The sequence below is a fragment of the Hypomesus transpacificus genome, chromosome 4 (assembly GCF_021917145.1).
Source record: "Hypomesus transpacificus isolate Combined female chromosome 4, fHypTra1, whole genome shotgun sequence".
In the NCBI taxonomy this organism is placed as follows: Eukaryota; Metazoa; Chordata; class Actinopteri; order Osmeriformes; family Osmeridae; genus Hypomesus; species Hypomesus transpacificus.
The window spans coordinates 9694364-9705604 of NC_061063.1; the positions used below are offsets into that span (position 1 = coordinate 9694364).

General features: G+C 44.5%; 1 protein-coding gene across 1 annotated transcript; it reads right to left on the bottom strand.

The window, feature by feature from the left end:
* Nucleotides 1-6093: 6093 nt before the first annotated feature.
* heyl (hes related family bHLH transcription factor with YRPW motif like) lies at nucleotides 6094-10998 on the bottom strand. The gene is made up of 5 exons (XM_047019410.1): nucleotides 10551-10998; nucleotides 8322-8388; nucleotides 8130-8213; nucleotides 7939-8020; nucleotides 6094-7843 (listed from the first exon to the last, which is right to left on the bottom strand). Exons 1-5 carry the CDS (start codon nucleotides 10628-10630, stop codon nucleotides 7191-7193), a joined length of 966 nt encoding a protein of 321 aa, XP_046875366.1. The 5' UTR covers nucleotides 10631-10998; the 3' UTR covers nucleotides 6094-7190.
* Between the last annotated feature and the right edge of the window lie 243 nt (nucleotides 10999-11241).

Here is an 11241-nt window from a genome sequence, read left to right on the forward strand (position 1 = left end):
CATTATAAACGTAATGTTTCAATAAAAACAGTCGACATGTTTATATGTTTTATATCCACCACCCAGCAACGCGTATGTCTGACATAGCAACCTCTGTCTTCACGAGTTCAGTAATCGCACCATAGATTGAATAGATAGCTTTTATTGAAGCAGGGCTGGTAGCAGAGCCAAGCACAATGGTGGAGGAGGCTGGTAGCAAAGCCAAGCCTAATGCATTGTAGTATAGGCTGGTAGTAGAGCCAAGCCTGAGGCTGGTAGCAGAGCCAAGCCTAATGCAGTGTGATGCAGGCTGGTAGCAGAGCCGAGCCTGGGGCGGTTGGTGTAGGCTGGTAGCAGAGCTGAGCCTGGTGCTGATGGAGGCCTGTAGCAGAGTCGGGCCTGGGGTCCTAGGAAGATGAGAGTGTGATTAGGGGGATGTGGAGAATGGTGATGGAGGTGATTTGGATGGTGCACGTATGGTTACCGGGTATAGACTTGGGGTGTGGCGGAAAGTCCTTATGGGTCACGGCCGAGCAGCAGCTCGACCGGATCCCCCAGGGAGCCTGGATAGATGACAGGGCGAAGCAGAGAAAAGGGGAGGGCGGGAGGGAGACAACAACATGCTAGCACAAGAACCAGAGCAATGGAAGACACTTTATACAAACCTCGTAATTGAAACGGGGAGTTTGGTCGCATTCTTCTGTGCTTTCGCTGGGCTGATGCGTATTAAGTTGATTGGAGTTGGTGCGCATTCTTCCGTGCTTTCGCTAGGCTGATGCGAGTTAGTTGATTGGAGTGAAGGAGGATTCTTGGTGTGCCATCTTCCTGCCGAACTTTAGTTAGTTAATCTAACTTGTCAGGGAGTCAGGTGGCTGAACGGTGAGGGAATCGGGCTGGTAATCTGAAGGTAATCTGAAGGTCGCCAGTTCGAATCCCGGCCGAGCCAAATGACGTTGTGTCCTTGGATAAGGCACTTCACCCTACTTGCCTAGGGGGGAATGTTCCTGTACTTACTGTAAGTTGCTCTGGATAAGAGCGTCTGCTAAGTGTAACTCCCTTTTGTATTCTGAAGGCTACTGGGAAGACTCTAACCCTAATCCATACGTTGTGAAAAAACAAATAAGTGCCAAAGGGAAGAACCATAATAGCATGTAGTTAAACAAATTACAATTAAATAACCTGAACCTCAAAAAGTGCAACAGTGTACCTGTAGAAAAGCAATCAACAGTAAAATATTTCACAACGAGTACAAGAGTTTAAATCCATTACAACTAACCAACAAGAGCAACAAGCCTCTCAATAAGAGTCATTGTGATCCTGGAGGAAACTAACATCAGGTCCAGCAAATCATTCCTAAGTACCGTTGTACTCCCGGAAAAAGTGCGTCTTAAGCCTTTTCTTGAAGGTGGGGAGACTGATAGGGAGGTTATCTGAAGAAGGCAGGCCGGAAGGAGTCACGACAACGGAAAGGAATTTGGCTTTGGTTTATTAGTCAAGCGCCCGGATCAAACAATCAGTTCAAGACAAACTGATGGCAAGAGTCAATACTCTGTCTCTCAGCCATGCTTAAATACATGAGTTGGACAGTACAGATATAGAATGCACAGAATTGCTTCCTTAACGGGTCTTCAGTGGTCAGCACACTGATACACTAGAGTATTCAGAAGCTGAGATGGTCGTTAATTACGTTGAAGTCCCAGTTCGTACATGATTTGCCAGACAGTCTCAGTCTGTCTGGGTTGTGTGCTATATTCTGCTCAGAGAGAGGCCTCGCTGCAGGACCTCTTGACCTTACAGATACTTAGGCTGTTCATGTAAACAGAAAATCTGCCTTACAGAGACAGTCAATGTCTCTGATGGAGGTGGGGAGTTGATTCCACCATTGGGGGGCCAGACAGGAGAAGAGCTTGTGTTGGAACCGGGCGCTCTTGAGCAGTGGGACGTTGATGTTTCCCTGCTGCAACACACCTGATTCAAATGAATGGCCATTACACGGCTTCCACAGAGCTTGATAACAACCCATTCATTTGAAACAGGTGTGCTGGAGCAGGAAAACATCTAAAACATGCAGGACAGTGGCCCCTGAGGACCAGGATTGCCCACCCCAGCTCTAAGGCCCAATCCCAATGTCCCCCTTGAACCCTGAACCCTTACAAACTTGATTGATGTGACCTGATAAGTGATACTTTAGTTCCCTCAAACTAAAGTGCTCAAAATGTTATGAATATGAATGGGACAGCACTTTGCTGAATTATCAGCAAAATAGTAATGTTGTTGGATCAAATCTGATGAAAGTTTATTTGGAATTGATCGTCATAGTAAAAACTACACAGTTCTGGCTATATTAACCATCTAACCACCATTATATTAACCTTTATGTTTAAACTTAAATGTAAACCATGTTTAAGTCAGGGTTGGTTGCTCCTTCCATGCATGCTTGTTTACTGTTCTTCTTCTATTTTGTCTTATGAGGCTGGTTTGCCGGGAAATTTTTTCTCGGTACAGGGCAAAACCTGGTACCCAAAGTTTGCTAGGCCAAAAAGAATGTTAATCTTGCGATGAAAAATTTTACGCTGTTAAATTGGGTTTGCGTTAACATCGTCAATAACGCGTTTAACCGACAGCACAAGTATTTATCTATATTTTATTATGTTTACACATTTATGCCATGTTTGGTTTGCAAAATCTGGAAAACCCGGGTCTTGAATGGGGGTGCTAACATTACCTAATTAGTTAATGAGTGAAGTCACACACACATCTTTTTTTATACAGTATTTCATTTACCTACAGTGCAAAAATACAAAAGCATAGTAGTATAACTATATACACAACTTCATACAGCAATTAGAACATGTCATAAACACTCATGCTTCTTGTCTTGCACATCATTTTGGACTTCAGTGAGCTAGCATTCAAACGTTAGCCTGCTAGTTCCTCTCCCTCCAACTAGCGAGTTTATGGAATTTTGCTCAACAAGTTTGGCCATAAAAATGGCAGTACAATGTCTCGTCTAAAAGACATACATCGAATCACAAATTCAATTTGATGAATCATAGCATCTACATTGACCCATCTGAGATTGGGAAGGACCTTGGACACACAGACGTGCACGTTGGCTTGTTACAATAATAAGCAAGTCCATGCATTTCAGTCTATTTATTAGGCTTGAAAAATTATAATCATCTATGCATCCCAGATGCTGTCTTGCTCTGCTATAATTCTTCTGTCTCATTTTAAGTTTTCACCTCTCCAATCTCCCCAGACTTGGCGTCTGTAAGTAAATTCCTAATTTCTATTGAAGATGAACATGAATTTCCTTGGCTCTCTCCAGACTAGAATGAAATGTTGTTGGTCCAAGGAAATATTCCCTGAATTCAAAGAGCTTCAGTTCCGGCTGGTCTATAAACTCCATCTGAGTTCAAGAGCCACTGGAACCTCAGCAATGTGCCTGTTCCTAGCAGAACGCTTACCATTGTAATAATAATAATAATGAATAATAATTTTATTTCTAACGCACCTTTCACATGAAAACAGATCTCTTGTAAATGTATCTCGTCTGCCACAAGGTGGCAACCTTGCCATAACGACCATAGACTACAGGGTGAGTAGAGCAGTGGACATTTACATTTAGTCATTTAGCAGACGCTCTTATCCGAGAGCGACTTACAGTAAGTACAGGGACATTCCCCCTGAGGCAAGTAGGGCGAAGTACCTTGCCCAAGGACACAACGTCATTTGACACGGCCGGGAATCAAACTGGCAACCTTCAGATTACTAGCCCGATTACTAGCACGATTCCATAACCGCTCAGCCACCTGACTCCCCCAGTGGAGTCGTAGTTTCACAGTGCCTGTGTTAGGTGACTCCCTCGACCAATTAATGCATCAAACCCAGCATTGTCTGGATCTTCCTGATCTCTGGGTTGGCAGTAGGGCGGCACTCAGAGTAAGATGATATCTGATGTCAGGTCACTGTGCAGTAGAATAGTTTAAATATATACAATATAGATGGTTTCTGTATGTACAGTGTGTGTATGTGAGTGATTCTCCCTTGTGTCCTGGAGCCTAGGGGCAGTGTTGGGGAAGACAAGTCTTCGTGATTAAGAGTTGTACTTATTTTGTAAACACTTGTTGATAGTATTTTCTTCTGTTATTCTTCTATTATCCTTCAACTCCTCCCTCTCTACCCCTCCATCCTCCCCCCCCCCCCCCCCCCCCCCCCCCCCCCCGTGTGAAAGCCTGTGCAGTGTGATTGTGGTTGTTCTTTTCTGGCTCCAACGAGTCCAGAATAGTGCCAGTCAGTCACTTTTGTGTGTGTGTGCGTATGAGTGTGTGTGAACTCCATAAACATTCCCCTTTATAGCGTCCGTCTGACCACCGGCCTGCATCCACACGAAACCACACTGGTTCAGACGCCTTCCTGGAGACACACACACTCATACACTCACACACACTCATACACACACTCATACATACACCCACACACACTCATACACACACTCATACATACACACACACACACTCATACTGACACACTTACACACACACATTCATACACACTCATACATGTGTACATTACAAACACATTTAAGCCACACACCTAACAAAGTGTAGATAAAAAATGTTTCTAGTAGTTAACACGCAAGTCTCATCTTTTTTCAAATCCTGCTGAAGAAGTTTGTTTCAGTGTCAGGATGTTCCTGAGAAACATCTTCCAGTTGTCATGACTACACCTGTCCCATGGTGTCAGCTATTTGACCATACTCTTTCAGATCTCTCTCACACACACGCACGCAAACATAGCACATACTGGCAGACAAACAGGGAGAGCCAATATCCCGTTGGTAGACCACCGAATTGACTAGAGAGAGAGACAGACAAAGAGAGAGAGAGACAGATATAGAAATACTTATGAGGTCAAACATTTATAAATGTCTCTTTGCCGATGAGAGGGCACTATGATGAGCCTTTTTTGCTTCCCTGTGGTTAACCAATGCATCCTCTGCTTCCATCTTGTTTATCCTCTGTTGGAAACAAGCTGCATCTCCCATCAGCCTCCACACAAGACACTCTGATAGGGCTGAAGGGAGATGTAGTTGTTTGCAGACTTGGTTAGCTCTTGACTCCTGAGATTTGTGGTGTTTGTTATATACCCTGACGCAGAGTAGCACTGAAGGAGAAACTTCGTCCTCTGGTGTTCATTCTGACAGCAGCAAATCATGGAGTAGCTTTCGTCTCATTCCGTTTTTATGGAACTGTTGTGAACACCAGAGATTGGAAAAAGTACACAAATCCTTCACTCAAGTAGATGTACAGATACTCATGTTTAAAAAGACTGGTAAAAGTGGAAGTACTGACTACACTTTTTCACTCAAGTTGAAGTAAAGAAGTGTGGGCTCTGATATGTGCTTAAGTATAAAGTAACCATTACTACACCTGTTTTAGTATCACGCTGGTAACTGGACCTCACATCATATTAATACATTAATGCAAAAAGACAGTAAAGACACACAGAGCATTCACCAGGAGTCCTTTTTGACGACGACAATTTCAAACATCTCCATCATATATGGCCATGGGTGATCTGGAATGTCTCTATTCTCAGTCATGTCAACATCGTTAACTCCCTCTGTCATCCATAAAAAAATTTTGAAACCTTTAGAAACTGTTTTTTTCACACACAAGACACAAAAAGTTTTTTTTAATCTTAAGGTTTTTTCAACATTTTGAAATGTTTAATCAAAATTCACACACAGTGATTAGAAGAGAGGAGGAGAGAGGGAGAACAGGGAAGCCTGGAACAGAGTAGTTTATCAAGAGCAGTGTACACTACTATACAGCAGAGTATAGTAGAGTTCTCATTAAGTACTCATCAATAATGCAAACTTTTTTATACAAATATTCTTCTTGCTGCCTTCTGCCTTGCTCCATGGTAGCTTACATACAGCTTAGGCCGGAAAAAAGCATTGACAAGAAATAATATTGATCATGCCACGAAATACATATTAAAACTAAATCAATTAGCCTGGGTTTAAAATGTAAGCAGTAGAAAGTACAGATATGGTGTAAAAAATGTATTTAAAGTAAAAAGTTGTCAGAAAAATAAACAGTGAAGTAAAGTGCTGATACCAGAAAAATCGACTTAAGTACAGTAACAAAGTATTTGTACTTCGTTACTTCCCATCTCTGATGAACAGCTATGAATCAAAATGGTTCAATACAGTATGCCTCTGTATTCAGACACACACACAATGAAAAGTAAAAGGACGAGAAATTGGACATGAAAGGCACCTATTTTTTGTTTGACATTTTTTCAAAACATTCCATGTCAAGTCAACAGAATAATGTAATATGAACACATTTTAAATGATTTGTATACTAAGAAATCTAAACATCACAGATTTTTTTTATTTTTATGAAGGTGTCTTTTGAGTCGAAATCTCAATTAAGTCTCTTGTTGTAAACATGCATTTTTACGTACTTACATATGACTTGTGTCCCTCAATGTAGAGAACATGATTATGACATTTAGGAGAGATGCCCTGTTCCTCTGCAGGTCACATTAACAGATATGTAGCTTCTTCTGCACATCCTCAATCCCCTCCTCCACTACTCACCCACACACTCACAAGGATATTGAGTTTACATTAGTTTATCATCCACTGCACATTCTATTTTTGCTTGAGGAATAAGCTAATGCAGCTTCCTCCATTATTGTTCTGTTCCTTATTCCTTCAACTTCTATCCTTTTCACCTTCTCTTGATCATCTGAGAGCTTGGCTCCTGTCGGACATGGCTTGAGAGAGGTAAAGGTCTGGAGGGAGGGTGAGGTCTGGAGGGAGGGTGATGTCTGGAGGGAGGGTGATGTCTGGAGGGAGGATGATGTCTGAAGGGAGGGTGATGTCTGGAGAGAAGGTGAGGTCTGGATGGAGGATGATGTCTGAAGGGAGGGTGATGTCTGGAGAGAAGGTGAGGTCTGGAGGGAGGATGATGTCTGAAGGGAGGGTGATGTCTGGAGAGAATGTGAGGTCTGGAGGGAGGATGATGTCTGAAGGGAGGGTGTGGGAGGAAGAGGTCTGGAAGGAGGGTGTCTGGTGGGAGGGAGAGGTCTGGAGGGAGGTCAGGCAGAAGCATGACCATGGTCTCGCTCTTCATGGTCAAGTGAAGTCTGACAGGTACAGGATGTCTGGTGACAGTCACCAGGTAGACCAATTAGAAGGCTCCAATCATCTCGGTCCCATATCCCTGTGCCGACTTAGCCCCCGCCCCCACGCCCCTGCGCTGGCCCACGGCAGAGCCCAGAGCGGAGAAGGGCCTGAAGGAAACTTGTGGCGGGGCAGAGGGGGAGAAGGAGGAGGAGGTGAGGAGAGGAGAGGCTCTAGGGGCACTGGGAGAGTGCTGGGCATGCCTCTGACTGGAAGAAGGTGGGGTGAGGGAGGGAAGAGGGGCATGTCTGTGGATGGGGCAGGGTGGGGAGAGGGCGGGGGAGGGGAGAGACGGTGCCCGGCGGGTACTGGCCAGAGAGGCAACAGGAGGGCCGAGCAGCGCACCCTGCTGGGCAGCCAGCCGCAGGCAACCGGGCGAGGGGTACTCCCCCAGGAGAGATGGCCCCCTCCGGCCCCCCTGGAGGGAGGAGGCTTGGGAGGGTGGGGCCATCTGAGGTAGGGAGGGCCAGGCCCAGGAGGTTGGTGTCTGGAGCAGGAGCGGGTCGCTGGCACACTGAGACAGGTGGGACACTAGGCGCGCCCCCATGGGATCGGGGGTCTGCCCCTCCAGAGAGCTCAGGTACCGAACCACCTCCCCAACACACTCCCTGAACCCCAGCGTGCGATAGTCCCCTGCCAAGGCACGCGCATCGAAGTAGCCTGAAGGTCCACAGACAGAGGGAGGGAAAGGGAGAGGTATTATGAAAGAGAAGAAGGAGAGAGGGAGGGAGATGGATTCAGGGAGGAAGGCTTACCTTTACCACCCATAGCATGCAATAGTTTAAGGTGGTCCACAGTCATCTGCAGGATCTCAGCCTTCTCTAGTTTGGAGGAGCCCTGACAGGGATAGAAAGAGAATGCTACCTTAAAACCCAACGACTCACAAGGTTCTAGGGGTGCTGGTTGTCTTCCTGCTGATTGGCCGGTTACCTGATTGGCCGGTTACCTGTTTCTCGAAGGCGCTGGGGACTAGTCTCCTGAGCTCTGATAGGCTGTGGTTGATGCGATCTCTACGTCTCTTCTCAATAATCTGAACAAGAGGAGCAAGGGGACAATCAGAACAACGATCATCCTTCAACGCTCAGCCAGGTGTTTACTCCGTGGTGACGATGTTTGATCTCCCCTGAGATTAACTTACTCCTCTCCTCCTCTTTCTGGCTAAGATCTGAGATGTGCTGCCAGGGGACATGGAGCCAGAGACTGGACTGGAGAGAGGGAGAGAGAGAGGGAGATGTTCACTTTGATTGTATTACATACTGTTTTTGTTATGCTCTCTTTAATACAAGACAGAGGCAAGATGGCACATCGTTGCTTTCAATCAGAGTACAGAAGATGGAAGAGAAGAGAGGAGAGGAAAGAAGAGAAGACGAGAGGGGGAGAAGAGGAGGGGAGTAGGGAGGAGAAGAGATTAAGAGAAGAGTAAAGGAGGGGAGAAGGTAACAGAGAAAGAGTGGAAGGAGAAGAGAGATTGTTTTGGTTTAACACCAGTTTACAGACATTAGTTGCAGTTGGATGACATGCAACTCTCCTTCCATGCTACCAAAGCATTTTTTGAGAGATGATTATATAGCTTCAGGGCATCTCTGTAGCTAGCTCCTCTAACATGCACGTTATGTTGTGGAGTCTCTCTGAACACGGACAGTAAATATGGAACTTGTTTTGGGAATGCTCTCATCTTACATCTCACAAAGAGCTTGACAGCTTAAAGTCTTTTAACCATCGTCTGTTGGAGCTGTGTTGGATTTGGACATTAGACACTGCCAGTTTCCCTTCATGTTCCAGTTTAGATTCATAATATGATTTCAGATTTTTGCTTTCTCTTCCTTTGAACATAAACCCGGGTAGGTTGAGTTGAGGTTGAGTGAATTCAAAATGGAGATCAGTAAGTCTTCAATTTTATAACACACTTTTTTTGTTAATGTTTTGTCAATTTGTCAAACATTTTGTACAATGTTCTAAAATGACCAGTATAGAAAATGTTTTCTCACTAAAATAAGACTTTTGGGAATCTCATTGAGGATATCACTATAGTAACATAACTTAACCAAGGCTATTCACAAACTTGATATGAGTTATACATTCCTGTACATTTATATAAATGTATATAACAATACACATGGGAGTGAAGAGCAGGGTTATGGTCAGGAAACTGAACAGAGATTAGATCAGATATTTCAGATGATTTCTGACATGAAAAACATCCCATAATACTGAAAACTAACTTGTGCATCCATCAGGTCTATAAACCTTCACCCTGCATCCATTAGGTCTATAAACCTTCACCCAGCATCCATCAGGTCTATAAACCTTCACCCTGCATCCATTAGGTCTATAAACCTTCACCCAGCATCCATCAGGTCTATAAACCTTCACCCTACATCCATCAGGTCTATAAACCTTCACCCTGCATCCATCAGGTCTATAAACCTTCACCCTGCATCCATCAGGTCTATAAACCTTCACTCTGCATCCATCAGGTCTATAAACCTTCACCCTGCATCCATCAGGTTTATTAACTCTCACCTTGACACCACATAGAAGAGGTTCAAACTGAATTTCAAGAACAGTGATATGAAAGGTTATATTTCTGGGGCACTTTCAGTTGGTCAGGAGTTGTAGGCTAACTGATTATAGTTCAACCTGCACTGTTACTGCTCCACATCTACATCTCGGATGGGATTGATAATTAACCTGTTTGTTTAATTGTTTAAATATAAGAAACAGTTATTTATAAACAGACATAAATCTGATAAATCTAGAATTCTGTTCATAAAGACACCCAATGGTAGGCATGTTACAATGATGAATGACAAAAATCTTTACTCTTTGATTAACGTACATTTTATAATCTCAGGTGTGTTTGGCCACTGGGCTGTAATGTCTGGTGTGATTGGGCAGAGGGCTGTAATGTCTGGTGTGATTGGTCAGAGGGCTGTAATGTCTGGTGTGATTGGTCAGAGGGCTGTAATGTCTGGTGTGATTTGCCAAAAGGCTGTTATGTCCGGTGTGATTGGTCAGAGGGCTGTAATGTCTGGTGTGAGCAAGATGGCGCCGGTTAAGGCGGCCGTGGTTGTTAGGTGCGCTCTGTTTTGTCTAGTTTTGTCTGTTAATTCAGTGTTCTGCTAGATTGCAAATTAGGGCTACTTATATATATATATTTTTTTTTATTCCCCTTAGTATTAGCTAGACCCCCCTTAGTATTAGCTAGACTTTGCTCCTTTTGTATAGTTAGTCCACATATTTAAGTTTTCTATATTCCTATATGTTTAATGTATGCACCTCCCTGCCAAAGTAAATTCCTTGTTTGTGCAAACATTCATGGCGAATAAAATCCTTCTGATTCTGATTCTGATTGGTGGATTCTCACCAGTAGCTGTCCTCCTGTCCCACGTCGATGAGCTCGTCTGCGTCCGTGTCCGGAGAGCTGTAATCATGAGGTCTCTTCATGTCTCCTCCTCTTCCTCTCCTCTCCAGGACAGCCAGCGGAGGCCAAGGTGGGGATTGGATGGATGGATGGCCCTTCTCTTCTCAGTGGGAATTCTTATCCTCTACAGTCTAGATGGATGGATGGATGGAAGTCTAGATGTCACACTCGACCTCCTCTTCTCTGTTCTGCTGTCAGGCCGAGCAGCTTGGTCTTCCTCCAGAAAACAACATTTGTCAAGCAGACGCTGCTCATAAACTGCTAACCTATCACTGCTAACCCTAACCCTATCAGTGGCATCCAATTATAGCCTCTCAAACTTTCTATCTCTCTGTCTCTCCCTCTCCTCTGTCTCTCTCTCTTCTCTCTGTCACCCAGTGACAAAACAAGACTTTGGCACTTGGGCAGGGTTGCCAGTTTTGGCTCCCCCTCTCTTTCCCCCATCTTTCCCTCCCTCCCCTTTCCCCTTCATCCCATCCCCTCTTCTCTCCCCCAAGCACACCCCCATGCTCAGTCATCCTTTCAATTAGCCGTCACTCTGTGCTGTTTCATCCCACACTCCCTCTCTCCCTTCTTTTCACTCTCGCTGGTCCTGTAATTACACCTCCTCCCCTAAAGAACAATAGGAGAGAGA